Consider the following 21,931-nt stretch of genomic DNA (forward strand, 5'->3'; position numbering starts at 1 on the left):
GAATGAAAACCGCCATGAAGCAGTTACAGCAACAGTTTTTTTTTTCATTCTGGGATAAAGGTTTTACATCAATGAATAAAAGCTGATCATTGTAAGCACCCCCGTCAGTCATAAATGGTTTATTTCAACCCTCTAACTGCAATTTTCCCTGGGCAGTTTAGTCTGTAAAAGAAAGTTGAACATCAGACTTACTGGCCAGATCACCAGGTGAAAATAAAGGAAAAAACTAAAAGCAGAAAGTAATGCGGCCACCACTAAGAATTGGAAAGCTGCAATATATTACATTTTTGTTATTTGGTGTCCCGATTGAGAGATCGCCCCCCCCCCCCCCCCAATCCCGGACACAGCGATCGGAATCTGAGCTCAGCCTTTCCATTGAGCGGCCATCTTTGTAAATAACCTACAAAGCACACTGGAAATTAGGACACTCGTATTTTTAATTCAATAACATTCTCCAGAAGATTCTTCAATGAATCGGATCTTCCCTGGAGTTACTTCTTGGCGAGCGAGGCCTTGACTATATGGAAGACACCTAGGAAGCTCCCTGCAATAGAAAGAGAACACTTTATACTGTGTGCAACTTCAATAAAATACAAACCTTTCAGGTCTTTACTGTTCAACTTCAATGGCATCTTGACAATGGACATTCAATTATTTACATATTCCTAACAAGCCATAAAACGGCTTTAAAACACATAATTACTGACTTTTATAACCACTTCAATACCGTCCCATACCCGAAAGATGGCTACTGGGTGGCTCTCTAGTTCTGGGAGGGCGTCAATGGACATCCTCCCAGAACATGTCAGTGCCAATCAGTTTCCTCATTAGTGCCGCCTATCAGTGCAGGCTCATCAGTGCCGCCTCATCAGTGCACATTAGTGCAGCCTCATTAGGGCCTATCACTGCAGCCTCACTAGTGCTCATCAGTACAGCCTCATTAGCGCCCATCACTGCAGCCTCACTAGTGCCCATCAGTGCAGACTCATTAGGGCTCATTAGTGCAGCTTCATTATGGCCTATTTTGGGTGGCTCCCTAGTTCTGGGAGGGCGTCAATGGACATCCTCCCGAAACACGTCAGTGCCAATCTGTTTCCTCATTAGTACCGCTTATCAGTGCCCATCAGTCCTGCCTCATCAGTGCACATCAGTGCAGCCTCATTAGGGCCCATCAGTGCAGCCTCATAAGCATACCTCCCAACTTTCTGAGATGGAAATGAGGGACATCTATTGGCAAAAGTATGCAGGCATAGGACACACCCCTTGCCACGCCCCCTTAAAGGAGAATTGTACAAAAACATACGATTGGTTAAACCCACAAGTGCTTTTTTACCACTACTATTCCTTTATATTGGCTCTTGGAATTTACAAATGCAGCAATTTAGAAATCAGATGAAAGGTTTAGCACTGGAAAACACTTTTTGATAGATAAAAAGTGCATTTTATATACAACTATATAGATCAGACCAAAATGAGGGACAAATGAGGAGAATGAGCAACAGAGGGACATTACTCCCAATCAGGGACAGTCCCTCAAAATCAGGGACAGTTGGGAGGTATGTCATCAGTGCCCATCAGTCCTGCCTTATCAGCGCACATTAGTGCAGCCTCATTAGGGTCTATCACGACAGCCTCACTAGTGCCCATCAGTGCAGCCTCATTAGGGCCTATCACTGTAGCCTCACTAGTGCCCATCAGTGCAGCCTCATTGGGGCTTATCACTGCAGCCTCATTAGGGCCCATCAGTGCAGCCTCATCAGTGCACATCAGTTAAGAAAAATTATTTTATAACAGAAAGGCCCCTTTCACACTGACTTCTGATCGGTTCCGCCTGGAGCGGCAGATGTCAGTGTCCACTGACACCCGCCGGCATCCGATGCGCTAAAAACAGATGGATGGGGACATTTCCCATCCGTCTGGTGGATCGAATGACAGTGCGTTTCCATCTGACCGCGCCATAAAGAACAGCGAGCTGTGTCCTTGTCTACTCTGCATCAGTGGACACGTCCCTCTCATCCACCTGCTCAGCAGGGATCAGCAGAGAAATCCCCTGCTGGGTGGGCAGATCCGCTGCCAGCGTCCACCCCATGTGAAAGAATTTTATTTTTATTTTTTTACATTTTCTGTCTTTTTTCATTTGTTTAGAAAAATAAATAAAAAACCCAGTGATCCACTATCCCACTATCTGTCCCCCCAAAAATGCTAAAAATTGAATTTGGATACACCTTTTCATGACCGCGCAATTGTCATTTAAAATGCGACATCTCTGAAAGCTGAAAATTGGCCTGGGGGTTTGATTTCTCCCACCTGCTTCAGGAAGAAGTTTCCAGAATATAGGGTGAAATAACCAGTATGTATATTTATCATACCTCAGCAAACTCTATAAGGAGGCATCCAGAAGGTGGCTGGGGAGGTGATAAATGTTTGGAAGGCCTTTCCAGAATGTTCTTTCCTCTCCATAGGGGGTCCAGTTCTCTAGGCAGGAATATCTGAACCTACAGTACAGACAGCTTGTGGACATCTATCTGTCTGATCCATGTGCAAAAGGCAGCCCCCCAACAGGACAATTTTTTAACAATTCTCAACAGCAGCCCTGATGAAGGGGGGGGGGGTATTGGTCCTCTGAAACGCGTTGGCTTTTTCTTTTGTTGTGACTTCACATAAAACGTCTTTAAAGTGGAGTTCCACCCAAAAGTGGGGACTTTGGTAGGAGTGGGACTTCCTGTCGTTTTTGGAGAACACTCTTTTTAATCTATTTGCAGTATTTAGCTTAGCGCATAATGATGAGTTAACCTGATAGCTCTGATGGCTCAGTACATTTTCACATCCACTCCTAAGAACACTGTGTGCCTGATTCAATTATTCATGTCTATATCTATTTTAGGCTTGTTGTGATCTACAAAAGAGGGTTTCTATCTAATCTAATCTAGAAATGCACCAGTGTCCTGCCGAAAATGTTCCCCCGGCGGATTAGGACCCCCCTGTACTGCGCATGCGCGGCGCTTGTGCAGTACGAACCTCAACCGAGCCTCTGAAAATAGCCGAACATGTAGAGGTCAGCTCTACACGACGCATGCGCAATGACTATCACATATGCCGCACGCTCCCGATGCTAGTGCTACTCTGCAAGGGGCGGGGGTGATTTTAACAATAAAGTACACGTCTTAGCGGTTGATGGGCGGGTTTTGCAATGGCAATGTTGATGGGTGGATTTGCACATTTAACTCAGATGGCCAACACGTCCCGCTAAGACGTGTACTTTATTGTTAAAATCACCCCCGCCCCTTGCAGAGTAGTACTAGTATCGGGAGCGTGCGGCATATGTGATAGTCATTGTGCATGCGCCGTGTAGAGCTGACTCTCAGCTCTACATGTTCGGCTATTTTCGGAGACTCAGCGCCTACGCAGTACAAGGGGGTCCTTATCCGCTGGGTGGAACTTATTCAGGAGAACACCGGTCAATGATATCACGGAGGGCAGTTCGACCAGGTGATGTCACCTAGTGGCCCCATCCCTTACCTATTTAGGAAATGTTGGATGGCAAAGCAGCGAGCATTGTGACAGATGATGAATTTACACTGGGGGATGTTTTTTATTTTTTAAATAAAGGACTTGTCAAAAACTTGTGTAGTGTTTGTACTCAAGTTTTTACACTTTTTTTGTGACTTGGTAGGGATACTATGCGCCCCATACTCATTCACATGGGGGAGGGGGTGGAATCTGGGGGCTTCCAGATTACAAATAAGCCCCCTGCCCGCAGACCCCCACAGCCACTGGCCAGGGTTGTAGGGAAGAGGCCCTTGTCCCCATCAACAAGCAACCCCCCCCGCTTATCCCCTCCCTTTCCTTACTTGCCAGCAGGGCCGGACTTACCATTGGCCTTGACTGGGCTCAAGCCCAGGGGCCCCACCCAATAGGGGGCCCCCTTAAAAAAAAAAAAAAAAAAAAAAAAAAAAAAAATTTTTTTTTTTTTTTTTTTTTTTAGGGGTCCGGAGGTCCACAGGGGCCCGGAGGCCCCCAGGGCCCCGGACGGCAACCCCCCTTTTTTTATTTATTTTTTGTAAAAAAATGTTTTTTTTTTATATATTTTTTATTTTTATATATATATTATATAATATATATATATATATATATATATATATATATATATATATTATTATTATTATTAAAGGGCCCAGGGGTCTCCAGGGCCCCTGGATGGCAACCCACCTTTTTTATTTTTTTATAAAAAAAATTACATTTTTTTTTTATATATATATATATATATATATATATATATATTTTTTTTTATTAAAGGGCTCAGAGGTCCCCAGGGCCCCATGTGGCAACCCCCCCTTTTTTTATTTTATTTTTTTATTTTTGTTTATTTTTTATTAAATGGCCCAGAGGTTCCCAGGGGCCCAGAGGTCCCCAGGGCCCCCGGGTTTGGCAACCTCCCTTTTTTTATGTATTTTTTATAAATGTTTTTTTTTTTTTATTATTAAAGGGCCCAGAGGTTTATTTTTTCTTTTTATTAAAAGGCCCAGAGGTCCCCAGGGCCCCGGATGGCTACATATATTTATATATATTTGTTTTCTTCTTTATTTCTTCTTTTTTTTGTAAAGGCGCCCCCCGCTTCTCAATTTGCGGCAGCCCCCACGCTTCTCAATTTCAGGCGGCAGCACCCCCACCCCCCCTAGGTTCTCTGCTTCAGGGGGCCCATGCCTTAAGCTGTGCAAGGGGCCCCAAAATTCCTGATGGCGGCCCTGCGCATACCTCCCAACACGCACGGATTCTGCGGGACTTTCCCGCACAGACAGCTTCTTCCCACAGTCCCGAAAAAAGGGTTAATTTTCCCGCACTGCAAGAGGAGGCAGCACGGAAGCAGGAGGAACCGGAGTGGTGTGTGGAGGACTGTGGCTGCTGAAGGGAAGAAAGCCGACAGCCGGGCTAATGACAGTCTGTGGCCCCGGCTGTTGGCACAGGTGAGAGGCACTCCCCCCCTCAACAACTGCAAAATCCCCCCCGCTTAACAACTTTAATGCGCTCCCCCCCGCTCAACAACTTCAATTCGCCCCCCCCCCCCGCTCAACAACTTCGATCCCCCCCAATTCTCGGCTCCAGGGGGCCCCTTCAACACTCAAGCCCAGGGGCCCCCACCACCCTAAGTCCTGCCCTGCTTGCCAGATAAGGGTCTGGTAAAGGTTTTGGGGGGGACCCCACACCATTAAAAAAAAAACTGTCGGGGGGTTCCCCATGAAATCCATACCAGACCCGAAGGGCCTAGTATGGATTGAAGGGAGGACCCCACGCCATTTTTTTATTGTCGGAAAATCTTGTTTTTACATTTAGCAGGGAAGCCCGCTGACATCTGATGACTCAGTGGTTGTTAAGGACCCGGCGGCCGGCTTCCTGGCCTGCTCCCTAACAACCAGCTATACGCAGTTTGTTAAAAAGAAAAGAAAAAATGCATGTTTAAAAATGCAAAACGCACTGCAAAACGCAAGAGTAAAATGAGTAAAAAAAAGCATCTTCTAAGTAAAAAATGTAATGTGATTTGCAGCTGTTGGTTACTGCATTTTCCACAATGCTCTTTAGGTAAAAGCCATTGGATCCAACACATTGCAGTGATGATACAGTTTATAGTTATGTAATAAAAGCCTACTAATCATACCTACAATGGAGATACCCATGGTAATTTTGTAGAGGATGAGGTCTCCTTGACCACCCTTCAGGTGAACTGGCATATCATTGTCTGCCTGCACACAAAGGAGAGCGTTAGTTGTGCACTAAATGTGATGTGGCAATGTGCCAAATATTTACAAAACAGATTTTGACGAAAAAACAATTAACCAACACACACCATGCCCACACGACTTATACAGGAATTCACAGACCGCATGCAAAACATACTCTGATCTGCAGTAGGTGTCAATAGAAAGCTAAGGACACCCAAAACACAGGTCGCAAACTCGGTGCATTTACCCGCATCTGCTCGCACCGGATCGCATAGTACTTTTGTACCATGCAATTCGGTTGCAATGCGTTTTAAAAAGTAGTGCATGCACTAGTTTCAGTTTGGTACAATTTTAGCTCGTTTAAAATGAATGGACTAAAATTGCACAGCACAGAACCGCATGGAAATCGGACTGGAACGCACAGCGCATTTCTGTGTGAGTCATGTGTGGGCATGGTGTGAACCAGCCCATAGGGCTGATTCACACCTTCAGAAGTCCTTGCTACCCCTCTGTGGACTGCATTTCAGAGGGTGGTTGACAGTTGGTTGGGACTGGAGGCAGGGGAGGTCTGGCAGGGGGGGCAGGGTGGAAATCTCCCCCCGGGCTGGTGACACTATGCACAGCCACCGGCCGCCACTACCAAATGCTGTTTTTGCAGAGCAGGAATATGCCTGCTGGAGCTCTGTTAACACAGGTCACGGCCGTTGCTCACCTCCCACTGTGCAGCCGTGCCTGTGTCAGCTCCGAGGTAGATGGCTGCAGAGCTAAACTATGTCCTGTCTCACACATAGCTCAGCCTCAGTACACACCAGCGCTGACATCCCCTTCTCTCTCTGCACAGACACGAGGAGAGATAGAGCTCATTTGCTCCTCCTCCTTCTGAGTCTGCCCTGCCCACACTCCCCGGGCATGTGCGGGCACTGGACAGGAAGTTTGAACCCAAAAAAGCATCGGACAGCCTGCCTGCGCCTCAGCCTCCATCCTGGTAAGCTCACCCTCTCTAGTCTCTCCTGCCTCCCAGTGTATAAAAAGGGTTGCTCTGTGGACTTTGTTAAGGGGGGGGGCAGGCATTGGTGAGCAGAGACCCTTTTTACACAATAGTCCACAGCATGCACCCTTAAATCAAGTTTCCCAGAACACCCCTTACATCAGATCTGATGTATATGGGGTCTGTGCAGACTCTGATGTATATGGGGTCTGTGCAAACTCTGATGTAAGGGGAGGCTCTGTGTGGACACTGATGTAAGGGGGGCCTCTGTGCGGACTCTGATGTAAGCAAGGGGGCCTCTATGCGGACTCTGTAAGCAAGGGGGGCCTCTGTGCGGACTCTGATGTAAGGGGGGCCTCTGTGCGGACTCTGATGTAAGGGGGGCCTCTGTGCGGACTCTGATGCAAGGGGGGCCTCTGTGCGGACTCTGATGCAAGGGGGGCCTCTGTGCGGACTCTGTAAGCACGGGGGGCCTCTGTGCAGACTCTGATGTAAGGGGGGGACTGTTTTCCTCAATCCATCACTTTTCCACGCTCTATGGGCCACTTGACTGGACTTGCCCCCCAGGCCTAAGGCTGCCAGCCCTCCCCTGACTGGAGGTGATATGTCGCCTCCTCACTGTCAGCTTTAAACCTGAAAAATGCCACACCAACACGCCCCAACTGTGGGGGATTTGTGGTGCATGCCTATTTGACAAACACGACAGATAGGGAGCATTTTTCCCACGGGCGAGAAGCAAAGCATTGTGAGTGTGGCAATGAACACACCAGTCTGCTTGCAGCTTAATAGTAGGGTGGTTGGGGCCACTAAAAATATTGGTCAACGATTTGTTTTAGATTCCCCCTAACCGCAAGTCTAAACGAGCCCTAAGAATACCTGGAATATCTTCTGTTTCTCCAGAACGCGATTCTGTAGGTGGACGCGGCTGGATGTGGACAAAGATCTGGAGAATCTCTGACCCAATACCTGTAAGTGGAAAAAAAAGAAGATTCAGTGATCATATCTGTGCGCAAAACCTTGGCTTACTGCTATACATCCTAATACATTTCTGATAAATTTAAAGGGTTAGTTATCACTGCTGTGATAGTGGGAGGGAGCGCACACTGCACATGTGGCTGTTTATGAACAAGGGTGAGGCCACATTCCTTTGAGCCTGGGGTCGCGCTCAATGGACAACGTGTCATAGCTTCTATGTCTGTGTAGCCACCATGCTGTAAGCAAGAGTCTCCCACTAAATGTAACTGCTTGGCTGTAGTCAGTCAGCTAATTTGTAGTCATTTCCAATTCCCCCTAAGCCTAGCCTGACTCCATTCAGTAGGTGTCATTGTCACCTCTGGCATTTGTGTGAGGCAGTGGCGGCTGGTGCTCCAAATTTTTGGGGGGGCGCAAACGAAAAAAAAACAAAAAAAACAATTGCAGCCTCACTGTGCGCATCAAATGCAGTCACTGTGCCCATCAAATGCAGCCACTGGGCCCATCAAATGCAGCCACTGTGCCATCAATTGTCACCACTGTGCCATGCCATCAAACACAGCCACTGTGCCCTTTAATTGTCGCCACTGTGCCATTTAATTGTTGCCACTGTGCCCTTTAATTGTCGCCACTGTGCCCATTGATGCCACTGTGCCCATTGTCGCCACTGTGCCCTGTAAAATGCCCCTCCCCCGTCCGGCACTTACCTTTCTGGGGGTCAGCCATCCTCCTTCCACGTCCCTTGATGTCTTCTCCCGCCCTCGATGACGCTTCAGCCAATCAGAACCGGTGAACCTGATTGGCTGAGACGCCTGTCAGTCTTATCCAAGGAACGCATCCCCCCCCCCCCCGTACGTCCCTTAGATGAGTTGGCCACTGGCTCTGATAGGCATTTCCACACAGCCAACCAGCTGCCGTTATTCAGGTGGCCGGCGCTCACCATCCGGCCATCTGAATAGTCGGCGGCAGCGGCAACAATAACATAGATTCATGCATCTAGGAGTTTAATTGCCAGTGGAGCATCATGGGAAAAGAGTATACAAATTTGGGGTGTGCTGGAGGAAGGTCTCTACCTTCCTCCAGCACACTAAACTGTGGCCTGAGAAGGGTGCATGTGATCCTGAGTGTCTCTTTAGGCTTGCCTTTATGAGGAGTCCTGAATGTGACTGAATTTTGAGCTGTCCCTGTCTAGAGGTAGGAAAGAGTCCCAGTGGGGTTGGTTGAGTCTCCTGAAGATGATTGGGCATAGGATGGAGTACTAATAGAGTTGGTTGAGTCCCCTGAAAATAAATTAGACATAAGATGGAGCCCCAATGGAGTTGGTTGAGTCTCCTGAAAATTGGGCATAGGATGGAGTCCCAATGCGGTTGGTTCAATCTCCTAAAGATTGGGCATAGTATGGAGTCCCAATGGGTTTGGTTGAGTCTCTTGACGATGTGGTAATAGATGGAGTTCCAATGTGGGTGGTTCAGTCTCCTAAAGAAGATTGGGCATAGTATGGAGTCCCAATGAGGTTGGTTGACTCTCTTGGGAAAGATCAGACACAGGATGGAGTCCCAGTATGTGCTGATTGACTCTATTGGAGAAATTAAACCGCGGAGTAACGAGTAACGAGTAACGAGTAACGTGGTTAAAGAGCGTTTCGCAATATGAGCACTGTAATTTTAAAAATCCTAACTTGGTTTGCGAGTGTTGTCTCACATTACATTACATTACATTATGTGCAGTACCACATTTGGCCTGAGGTGTGAGGGCCCGGAAGCCGAGCGGAGGTGATCGATGCCGTTCGGAAATGCTCGGAAAGACACAGACATGGTCACGGAGCTTGCATGGCAGGCTTTTCAAAGTAACGTACGGGTACGTTGCTTTGCCCACAGAAGCCATTCTGCTGACGTATAAGTGCGTGAAGCGGTCGGCAAGAAGGTTAAAGAAGAAAAAGGGGGAGAGTGGGAGCACTTTCCCCCTTTTTCTACTGTAACTGGGATGATGGTACTTTTTTATTAATATTATTTATTTCTATATGAGGCTATACTCCCCCTTTTTGTTCAAGTGGTTAAAGAAGAAACTATAGGCTTACCTTTTCGGGCATCTCATGTCTTAAAATGGTACTATGTTGCTGCGGATCCCTGGCTGCTGTAAGTATCTCACATCTACAGGCGTAAGATTACCCATTCCTCCTGTCACATGCTGTGGTTGCTCCTTTGGGCTCATAAGTTACTACAGGATGTATGAGCTGGTGGGATGAACCATAGCATGTAGTGGGGGGGAGCACATATTTGAGACATCTGAAGTGTGAAATACCCATAGCAAACAACAATCACCAAAATGGCGGCATTTCAGATGATCACATCTAAGAAGATTTCTAAGAATACAGTTCCCTATTATTACAGACTATTTAGCATGCATAGGACAGAGCTGAGTTTGCATTTTTGGTATTACAAACCAGGGATACTGTGTTTGGGAACGCTGTAGTACAATTATGGTGGCCGTACACATGTTAATAAATGATAGATTTATTTTCCAGTTGGTCTCTTCAGTAGGAATAGTCTATCTCAGTGGTTCTCAACCTGGGGTCGGGACACCCTTGGGGGTTAAATGATGATTTGCCAGGGGTCCCCAAATCCTTGGCTGTTCCTGAAGCCTGCACCACTCTCCCAGGCTTCTCGTGGCCGCCCAGCAGGGCTGTCCCTTGAGCCCGCAGCCACCCACTCAGCCTCTTCGCAGCCGCCCATTCAGTTCATGGCATGGCTGGGGGGGGGGGGGGGCAGAGACTAGAGGTCAGCTGACTGGTGAGGAATGTGAAGTGGGAGGGGCTGAAGGAGACTATCTCCTAATTTCCGCATAGGTGTCACTGCTGCGAGATACCGCAAAGTCAGAGACACAGTGAAGCCAAAGACACAGTGAATAACACTATATGTGATTATTGTTGCCATTAAAAGTCCCCACTACAGTTCTCAGATCAGCAGATGACCTTGATCAAGAGCACCTAAGTTGGTTGATCAGAACTCCCCCCCAGCACTGCCACTGATCCCACCCCCCACCAGCACTGCCACTCATCCCAACTCCCTGCCAGCACTGCCACTCATCCCAACTCCCTGCCAGCACTGCCACTCATCCCAACTCCCCCCACCAAAGAAAAAGTGAGAGAAAGAATAAGAGAATGAACAAGAAAGGAGGCTAGAGAGGGATAAGGGAAAACAAAAATTAGGATAGAGAGAGATAAAAAGGAAAGAAAGGAGAACAAAAATAAAGAGTGGTACATCCTAAAATGTACCACAAGGGGTTTTAATACTGTACGGGTGGAAGAGACTCGGGGAATGCTATATGTCCGTGTGTCAGGGGCGCAAATTTCTTGTCTTACCTTGGGTGCTGACAACCCACGCTACAAAATGTTATTGTTAGGGGTCCCCACAACTTGGGAAATGTTATCAAGGGGTCACGGCACTAGGATGGTTGAGAACCACTGGTCTATCTGTAGTTGAGAACCCATTTAATCGAAATGCCACACACAGGTAAGTAGATTCCAATCCATAGTTAAGATACAACCATAACTTATGATCGTAAGTTATCGATCACATCTCTGTTTCCCCAATGTAATCTCATGACAACTGATAAATCGAAAATACAATCATATTTATCTCAGTGCTGCCGATCGATGCAAAATCCCTTGTCTGAAGGGAAGTTATAGCTATTTGATTGTTTGGGAATTCAATCGTTTTGATCAAATCACAGATAAAAAAAAAATAAGCCTGTGTGGCCACCATTAGACTCAGTTTTGGCTCAATCAAATTAAATCAATCGGCCAAGATGGAAAATTATACATAGTTTTCAATCGATATGCAGCACTAAGATGAATACGATCGCAATTGATCAGATTATGAGATGATATAAAAACAGAGATGTGATCGATAACAGATCATACCTTAAAGGGGTTGTAAAGGTAACTTTTTTTTTCCTAAATAGCTTCCTTTACCATAGTGCTCTCCTCCTTCACTTACCTCATCCTTCCATTTTGTTTTTAAATGTCCTTATTTCTTCTGAGAAATCCTCACTTCCTGTTCTTCTGTCTGTAACTCCACACAGTAATGCAAGGCTTTCTCCCTGGTGTGGAGTGTCGTGCTCGCCCCCTTCCTTGGACTACAGGAAAGTCAGGACGCTCGCTACGTTGCAGATAGAGAAAGGAGCTGTGTGTTAGTGGGCGTCCTGACTCTCCTGTAGTCCAAGGGAGGGGGCGAGCACGACACTCCACACCAGGGAGAAAGCCTTGCATTACGGTGTGGAGTTACAGACAGAAGAACAGGAAGTGAGGATTTCTCAGAAGAAATTAGGACATTTAAAAGCGAAATGGAAGGATGAGGTAAGTGAAGGAGGACTGCACTAAGGGAAAGGAAGCTATTTAGGAAAAAAATATGTTACCTTTACAATCCCTTTAAGGTATGATCTGTTATCGATCACATCTCTGTTTTTACATCATCTCATAATCTGATCAATTGAAATGCGATCGTATTCATCTCAGTGCTGCCTATCGATTGAAAACTATGTATAATTTTCCATCTTGACCGATCGATTTAATTTGATTGAGCCAAAACTGAGTCTAATGGTGTCCACACAGGCTTATTTTTTTTTTTATCTGTGATTTGATTAAAAACGATTGAATTCCCAAACAATCAAATAGCTATAACTTCCCTTCAGACAAGGGATTTTGCATCGATCGGCAGCACCGAGATAAATATGATTGTATTTTCAATTTATCAGTTGTCATGAGATTACATGGGGGAAACAAAGATGGGATCGATAACTTACGATCATAAGTTATGGTTGTATCTTAACTATGGATTGGAATCTACTTCCCTGTGCGTGGCATTTCGATTAAATGGGTTCTTTAACTATTGATCAAAATCTTCTTTCCCATGTGTGGCATATAAATTGAATGGGTTGTCGACTAGAGATTCGTTATTCATACGGGAAGAGATTGATTGGGAAATAAATTGATTGTTTATCGAAGTGTGTATGGCCATCATAAAACGATTGGAAGGGAAGTTATGCCTTGTCAGTGGTTTGTGAATTTGATTGTTTTGATTCGATCACATAACGATTAGGTAATAAAATAAAGCGTGTAAGGCCAGCATTAGCTGGTAGTCGTACACGTCAATGGAGAGGTGCAATAAGGTGACCTACACCAGGGGGTGACTGGTGAACTTAAACTTTCCTAAAAGCATAAAAGTGATAATAAAGTGAGAAAACCCGATCTATTTACTAGTGAAAGCTTCCGCATGGTAGACAGGTGGTAGAGGGGTCTGGACTATTACATACCATGAAATTCCTCATACTGCTGGTCTTTGCTCCCCTCGTCCTCTCTGTGTCTTCTGACAAGGGCGCACGCCGATGATCTACCGTGCTAGAAATAGACGTAGCAGAGCAGGCCAAACACTCCCAGCTAACATGACACCGGGGAAGGGGGGAAGACAGGGGGTCCTGCCAGAATTAAAGAACAACTTGCTTCGTGACAAAACACGAAGGAAACACTAGAATACTTTGAGTAAAAACTATTTTTAAAGAGGATCTTCACCCTAAAAAAAAAAAAATTTTAAGTCAGCAGCTACTGTACAAATACTGTAACTGACAACTTTTATTAACCATTTCAGCCCCGGACCATTTGGCTGGCCAAAGACCAGGCCACCTTTTGTGATTCGGCACGGCGTCGCTTTAACTGACAATTGCGTGGTCGTGCGACGTTGCTCCACAAATAGAGCTTTCTTTTGGTGGTATTTGATCACCTCTGCGGTTTTTATTTTTTGCGCTATAAACAAAAGTAGATCGACAAATTAGAAAAAAAAAAAAAAATTTACTTTTTGCTACAATAAATATCCTCAAAAAATATATAAAACTTTTTTTTTACCTCAGTTTAGGCCGATACATATTCTTCTACATATTTTTGGTAAAAAAAAATCGCAATAAGCGTTTGATTGGTTTGCGCAAAAGTTATAGCATCTACAAAATAGGGGATAGTTTTATGGCATTTTTATTAATATATATTTTTTTACTTGTAATGGCGGCGATCAGCGTTTTTTATCGTGACTGCGACATTATGGCGGACACATCAGACACTTTTGACACCATTTTGGGACCATTGTCATTTTTACAGCGATCGGTGCTATAAAAATGCACTGATACTGTAAAAATTACAGTGAAGGGGTTAACCTGTAGGGGCCGCTGAAGGGGTTAAGTGTGTCCTAGGGAGTGATTCTAACTGTTAAGCCCTGTACACACAATCGGTTCGTCTGATGAAAACGGACTGATGGACCGTTACCATCGGACGAATCGATCGTGTGTGGGCCCCATCGGTTTTTATCCATCAGTGAAAAAAAATAGAACCTGTTTTAAATTTTTCCTATGGTTAAAAAACCGATAGAAAAAAACGATCGTCTGTGGGGAAATCCATCAGACAAAAATCCACGCATGCTCAGAATCAAGTCAACACATGCTCGGAATCATTGAACTTCATTTTTCTCAGCATGTCATAGTGTTTTACGTCACCGTGTTTGTACACAATCAGATTTTTAACCAATGGTGTGTAGGCAAGACTGATGAAAGTCAGCTTCATCGGATATCTGACGAAAAAATCCATCGGATTAGATTCCATCAGATATCCGATCGTGTGTACAGGGCTTTAGGGGGTGTGGCTAAGAGTGACAAGTCTCTGATCGCTGCTCCCTATGAGAGGAAGCAATTGATCAGTGACATGAAATGCGGCGGTCCTTAAGTACCGTATTTATCGCGGTATAACGAGCTCTGGCGTATACCGCGCACCCCCAAAGTGGCCCCCAATCCTGTGGGAAAAAAAGTTTTTTTGTTTTTTTGTACTTACAGTTTTGGTGTCTTGCGCGGCGTCCATCTGCGGCCTCGTCGGGTCCGGCGTCCTTCTGCGGCTTCGGGGTGTCCTCTTCGGCGGGTCGGGCGTCCATCTTCGGCGGGTCTGGTGTCCATCTTCGGCGGGTCCGGTGTCCATCTTCGGCGGGTCCGGCGTCCTTCTGCGGCGTCCTCCCGTTCGTTTCCCGCCACGACTTTGAATACTGCGCCCGCATATAGCGAGCGCAGTACACTCGTGAATCTTCGGGCAGGCTCGGGCGCCTCTCGCACTGACGTCCTGTACGCTCAGGACGTCAGGACGTCAGTACGAGAGGCGCCGAGACTGCCCGAAGATTCACGAGTGTACTGCGCTCGCTATATGCGGGCGCAGTATTCAAACTCGTGGCGGGAAAGCGGGTATCGGCGTATATCGCGCACCCACGATTTTGCCCTGATTTTCAGGGCAAAATAGTGCGCGGTATACGCCGATAAATACGGTAATTAAAAGGAAACCCCTATGTCCAAGGATCAAGCTCTGTCCTCAACTAGGCCGGATTTTCACCGGTCTTTGGGTCCCCCGGTGTTGGCATGCTTACTGCGGTAAGCTTGCTGTGACTCCTTGCAGCTCCACAACCGGATTCCCACTGTGCATGCGTGAGCTGAGATGCACTTTGTGAATGGTCCCTTAGCCTTCTGCAACCTGTGACTTGTCCCAAAAGGCTGTGGGAATAGGGGGAAGGAGGCGGAAAAGCGGAACCTCCTCTTTTGGGTAAGTTCTGCATTTAATTATTATTGTAACATGAATTTGAGTATACTTCAAAGCTAACTCTGGTTTAATAGGGAAAGGGAATCACTATAAAAATATTTAGCCTTTAATTGTAAAACATAGGATCAAAAATACATGCCACAGCAGAACGGACAGAGGAACTGACGCGTTTCACACTATTAAACAGTGCTTAATCATAGCTAACAATCACAAAACTAATTTCAAATAAATACTTGTCTCTATTGACCATGTGACCAGAAAAGTGGTTAATTGAATCTAATTAACAAATTAGTAAATTGACATATTCTGTGAACACAATCAAGGTCTAAACTAAACAAATGTGATTGAAAAAAGTGCACACAAATGTCTCTGAGTGAGCAAATAAATGTGTAGATATATAGAAATATAAAAATATAAATATATAGATATACACCTAACGTGAATTATGTGAAAAATGATAAATAGGCGATGACATTTATTTATTTATTTCTGACAGATCTAAATACATAAAAGAAGATTGTATATATATACATAAATATATGTGTATGTGTATGAATGTGAATAAATAAATATATATATATATTTATATATCAAATATATATAAAGTGTATAGAGAGTTCCTAACACTAATAGGTATATGTGAATGTAAAAAAAAAAACTTTTCTCCATATATACCGTATTTATCGGCGTATACCGCGCACTTTTTTGCCCTGAAAATCAGGGCAAAATCGTGGGTGCGCGATATACACCGATACCTGCTTTCCCGCGCCGAGTTTGAATAGTGCGCCGGCATATACCGAGCGCAGTACACTCATGTATAGTCCGGCAGTCTCGGCTCCTCCCGCACTCACGTCCTGGATGTACAGGACGTGAGCGCGACAGTAGCCGAGCCTGCCCGAGTGTACTGCGCTCGGTATATGCCGGCGCAGTATTCAAACTCGGCGCGGGAAAGCGGGAAACGAGCGAGGAGGACGCCGCAGAAGGACGCCTGACCCGACGAGGCCGCCGATGGACGCCGCGCAAGACACCAAAACTGTAAGTACAAAATCCTTTTTTCCACAGGAATTTCTGGCCAACTTTAGGGGTGCGCGCTATACGCGGGAGCGCGCTATACCCCAATAAATACGGTAAATTAAATGTAATGTGTAAAATGGTTAAAACCATAATATGTGATAATAATCAAAAATCAATATGTGAAAAGTATATAATAGTAATGATGATGATCATAATAATAATAATAATGTTGAAAGTATCTATATGCTGATAAACATAGCCTGAACACAGATATGTATGTATGTGTGTGAAAAAAAGATAAAATATGTGCCCATGGAGGTGTTAAAAGTCAAAGAGGCATTGAACAACCACTTTGTGTCACAGGACCACAAATATTAGCATGGATTCATGAAAGACAGAAGTTGTCAGACAAACCTGATTTCTTTTTATGAAGAGGTAAGTAAAACCTTGGACAGAGGAGTGGCGGTGGACGTGATATATTTGGATTTTGCAAAAGCGCTCGATACAGTTCCCCACACACGTCTCAAGAGTAAGGTAAGGTCTACAGGATTGGAAATATTAGTTTGTAAATGGATAGAAAACTGTCTAAAAGACAGAATAGTGGTTAATGATTCTTATTCTGAATGGTCTAAGGTTATCAGTGGTGTACCACAAGGTTCAGTGTTGGGACCCTTACTTTTTAATATCTTTACGAAGCATTACCCCCGGAGGAGCTGCTGGATTTTTGGGCGGCACATTACCTCATTGCTCCTCCGAATTCCTAGGGGTGGATGATGCATATTGCATATAGTAGAAGTAAAGGAATGTCCACCACAGGTGCTCTTTGCTGTGCTCTTTATTACCCAGCCGGGTAAAAACAGTAACATTTGTGGTGAGGAAAGTAAAGTTGAAGAAGGTAGGAGAATAGCAGATTCAGGTGTAATGATAGGAAACAGTCCTGCTCCCAAGCGTAACACTTCTCTGCGCCACTCCTGTCGGAGTGGGTTTAGTGTACCCGGACAGGCCTCTCTCACTGACCTGGCAGCCGGACTATCACTCGGACAACATGTAGGATAAAGTCTCTGCCACAGACCCTCCTTGGTGAACTTGAACTTGGGGAAAAGTCTCTGCCACAGAACCTCCTCAGTAAGCCTCAGAAAGATACCTCTGCCACAGGCCCTCTCTGGATTGAATTCTTGGAGCAATTCCTCCTTGGATAAGTTACGCCTGGATCTCCTTCAACTTGTCGCCCAGGTACCGAATGACAGGTGATCAATCCCTCAGTGTCTGGTTACCTCCATCCCCGGTGGATTGTCCAGGCCCTTTTGGACTGCCAGCCTCTCAATGGCGCTCCACAGACTGAATCCCCACCGAACAGCAGTACAGCTTGGGATCCTCAAAGGTGGGAACCCAGTCACTCACTGGGTCCCCGTCGCTGTTCAGATGCTCCGGGCCAGCATGGTCCCGGAACCAGGAACACCGCGTGGCACGCATGCCCTGGCCAGGTAGGCCATAACGCCGGGGCGCCGTGATGTGGTCACCCTAAAGGTGGGTGCCACACTGGACGAAGAAGACCCAGAATTAATGGCGTCTGCCTCATAAATACCCTTCCCCAGCATGCACAGCGAGGTCAAACCCTCCTGATTGGCTGCTGGGAAAGAGCACCCAAACCTTGACTTCACTGCTGCCACCTGCAGCATCGGGGCTAGAAGAACACCCCAATACAGCAGAATAAGCCTACAGCACCGCCAAGCTGAGACAGAGACCCTGTTTTGCACTTAACAATCTGGATCAGAGTCTAACTACACTCTGATCTACCCTTAAATTTAACTAGCACCAGTACCATAAAGTACACAGGCGCTACATTTATAAATGATATTGGGTCTGAGATCGAAAGTAACATTTCAGTCTTTGCAGATGACACCAAGCTATGCAGTGGAATAACGTCCTTACAGGATGTCTCCAATTTACAAGTCAACCTCAATGCTGGGCGACTATGTGGCAGATGAGGGTTAATGTTGATAAATGTAAAGTTATGCACTTGGGGGCTAAGAATATGCATGCATCATACATACTAGGGGGAGTACAGCTGGGGGAATCCGTAGTGGAGAAGGATCTGGGGGTTTTGGCAGATTTTTTAGGCGCTTTTGGGCGCCTGTAAAGCGACTGAAAAACGCTTCCGCTGCAGTCCCAGTGTGAAAGCCTGAGTGCTTTCACACTGGGGCGCTGCCAGGGCGTTAAAAAAAAGTCCTCCAAGCAGCATCTCTGTTTTAAAAAACGGCCCACTGAGCCATCGGCCCACCGGGAAACTCCCTGTAGTCCCTATGGCCAGTCCATCCCTGAATGAGGGACAGAGGGACATTGCTCCATATCTGGGACAGTTGAGGGCTATGGCCATTACTAGTGAATAAAGGTATATTTGCTTTGTAAAAATAGTGTCTTATGTGTGTAGATGCTGCTGCATTATGTAAAATTATTTGTTTCGATTTTTGAGATGTTTCGATTTTTTATATTTTAGACCAGAAAAAAGTTATCGGTGTCTGTCCTATGGGTGCCACATCCAGATATAAGTCAAAAGTAGAGAGCAAAACCCCTGATTGGACTTTTAAGGCACAGATAATGAGCGATGTATAGTATTTTATAATATTTATTTGTTCAATCTTCTAAATAAATATTATAAAATACTATACATCGCTCACTATATTTTAGACCAGGGTGCCTCGAGATTGTGCATCATTTTAAAGGATGTCTTGACTGAAAAAAAGTTGACAAACACTGAGACAGCTTATTGAAAACACAAGCACAAAAGAGGAATCCAGCTATTATGGTACGACTCCTAAGCAGCTCACTAGAGGGCGCTGCTCTGCAATATTCAGCATAGCCATCCATGCAGTGGATAGTTGCGTTGCATCATAAGTAACCCGCCCGCTGCCGGCAGTGTACACAACTCCTAACTGTCTGATTTAAAGGGACTATCCGTCTTTTTGGAATTAAAATACTCTTTCTTCCTCAGTTGTGCCACTTTTTGGCCTGATGTTCAGATCTTTGTAACCAAAATACACATTTTAATAAAAGTCTTGTTAGGAACAGAATTAATCACGTAGTTAATATATTACTCAGCTGTTATTTGAATATGTAACCATGTGACCTCTGGAAAATTTACCCCCCCCCTTCATGACCAGGTAATTTTTTGCGATATGGCACTGCGTTACTTTAACTTTCAATTGCGTGGTCGTGCGACGATGTACCCAAATAAAATCTATTCCCTTTTCCCATAAATAGAGATTTCTTTTGGTGGTATTTGATCACCTCTGCGGTTTTTATTTTTTGCGCTATAAACAAAAAAAATACCAAAATTTTTAAAAACATTTTTATTTATTTTTTTGCTATAAAACACATCCAATAAAATGACAATAATCTAATTTCTTCATAAATTAGGGCCAATATGTATTCTGCTAAAAAAAAATCCCAATAAGCGTATATTGATTGGTTTGGCCAAAAGTTATAGGGCCGGATTCAGAAAGCCCGGCGTTACTTTGTGCGGGCGTAGCGTATCTCAGATACGCTACGCCGTCGTAACCTAGTGAGGCAGGTTCTGTATTCAGAAAGAACCTGCGCCCTAAGTTACGGCGGCGTAGCGTATGATGTCCGGCGTAAGCCCGCGTAATACAAATTATCCAGGCAGTGGGCGTGTTGTATGTTAATCAAGGCTGACCCCACGTAAATGAGGTTTTCGACTTACGACGCATACGCCGTCCGTGAACGTATCCCAGTGCGCATGCTTCAAATTACGCCGCAAATAGTCAATGCTTTCGACGTGAACGTAACTTACGTACAGCCCTATTCGCGTACGACTTACGCAAAATTGGACGCTGGCCCGACGTCCATACTTAACATTGGCTACGCCTCATAGAGCAGGGGTAACTTTACGCTGGAAAAAGCCTTACGTAAACAACGTAAAAAAATCTCGCTAATTTACATATTCAAGGCAGAAATCAACGAAAGCGCCACCTAGGGGCCAGCGTAAAATTGCACACAATTATACGCCGGCGTATGCTACTTACGTCGGTGGAGGAAGCCTATTTTTTCAATGTATCTGCCTTTGAGAATCGGCGTAAAGATATGACGGCACAGATTTGAAATTACGGCGGCGTTTCTGAATCCGCTCCTCAGCGTCTACAAACTATGGTGTAGATTTATGGCATTTTTATTCATATGTTAATTTTTTACTAGTTATGGTGTAGATCCGTGACTTATAATGGGACTGCGATATTGTGGCAGACAATGGAGACACTAACTGACACCTTTGACACTTTTTGGGGACCAGTGACACAAATACAGTGAGCTAAAAATATGCACTTTCACTGTACTAACGACACTGGCAGGGAAGGAGTTAACATCAAGGGCGATCTAAGGGCCTATGTGTTTTCCCACTATGGGGAGGTGCTTTTACTATGGGAAGGCATTAATCAATGTTCCTGATTTCCAGAGACACAGGATCCATGCCTTCCCTACTGACAGAACTGCGATCTGCCTTGTTTACATAGGCAGATTGTCGTTCTGGCTCTCTGCCTAATGATCGGCGGAGTTTGCTTTACCTGTAGAGCAGCTCAGGCTGTGTCTAATCACAGCAGGAGCAGGTTGCTGGCGGCGCGCGTGCGTGCTTCAGACCCTGCAGGGCAGGATCACATACGAGGTACAAGATCCTGCGCAGGAGAAATTTCTTTTTTAACCCTTTCATCGCCAAAACCAGTTTTCCCCTTTTCAACCCATTCACTACCAAATCAATTTTTTTTCATTTATAACCCTTTAACTGCCAAGTCAAGTGTTTTTTTCTTTCATTTATTAAAGGGGAGTTCCAGGCTTTTTTACTGTTTATTAAAAGTCAGCAGCTACAAAAAGTGTAGCTTCTGGCTTTTAATAAACAGACACTCACCTGCTCCACCCCCCCTCTCCGGCCGGCGTCTTCATTCTAAGTGTGGGCACCCGGCCGTGACAGCTTTCGGCTTCATGGCCAGGCACTCACTGCGCATGCGCGAGCGGCGCTGCGCACTGTGATTGGTCAGGCGATTGCCTGGGACCTGTCAGGTGTCCCAGGCGATCGCCTACTGGGAGAGGCAATATGACGTATGCCCTAGGCAGTCCCAGGAAATCCCACTCCTCCTGAAGCCCCCACTCCTCCCCCCAAAAAATGACATGCTAAATGTGGCATGTAAGGGGGCAAGGAGTGGATTAAGCGGAAGTTCCACTTTTGGGTGGAACTCCGCTTTAACCTTTTCTTTGCCACACCAATATTTTTTTATTTTTTTTATCCTTTTACCACCAAACCCAAATTATTTTATTTTTTCCCCCTAACCCTTTCACCGCCAAAACCCCCTTTAACTTTTTCACTACCAAACTAATTGTTTTTCCCCATTTCTCACCCATATGTTAAGGGATAAATAAAGGAAAACCTGTTTATTGTTAGTGTTGGATGGAATAGAGAGGGATTAGTACCCTGTCTGCACCCCCTTTAGGGAGGACTGGGAAAGTGAGTCCAGAGAAGGCCACCCTGGGAGAGGGCAGCAGGAGAGGAAAAGTCAGATTCTTGAAGCCAGGTCTCAGTAATTGCAAATAAATTAACTGGTTGCCGACCAGCCGCCGTCG

The 21,931-nt window shown here is 45.4% G+C and overlaps 1 protein-coding gene across 1 annotated transcript in view; it reads right to left on the bottom strand.

The window, feature by feature from the left end:
- Nucleotides 1-419: 419 nt before the first annotated feature.
- The window catches only part of LOC120913454 (cytochrome c oxidase subunit 7A2, mitochondrial-like), a 35,792-nt gene continuing 14,280 nt past the window's right edge, over nt 420-21,931 (bottom strand). The window contains exons 2-5 of the mRNA XM_040323387.1: nt 12,991-13,152; nt 7,582-7,671; nt 5,654-5,738; nt 420-544 (exon numbers count right to left, since the gene is read on the bottom strand). Of these exons, the coding sequence (XP_040179321.1) occupies nt 492-544; nt 5,654-5,738; nt 7,582-7,671; nt 12,991-13,152 (390 nt within the window). The 3' untranslated portion in view covers nt 420-491. The remainder of the gene's footprint in view (nt 545-5,653; nt 5,739-7,581; nt 7,672-12,990; nt 13,153-21,931) is intronic.

This window comes from Rana temporaria, chromosome 9 (assembly GCF_905171775.1).
Source record: "Rana temporaria chromosome 9, aRanTem1.1, whole genome shotgun sequence".
Lineage (NCBI taxonomy): Eukaryota > Metazoa > Chordata > Amphibia > Anura > Ranidae > Rana > Rana temporaria.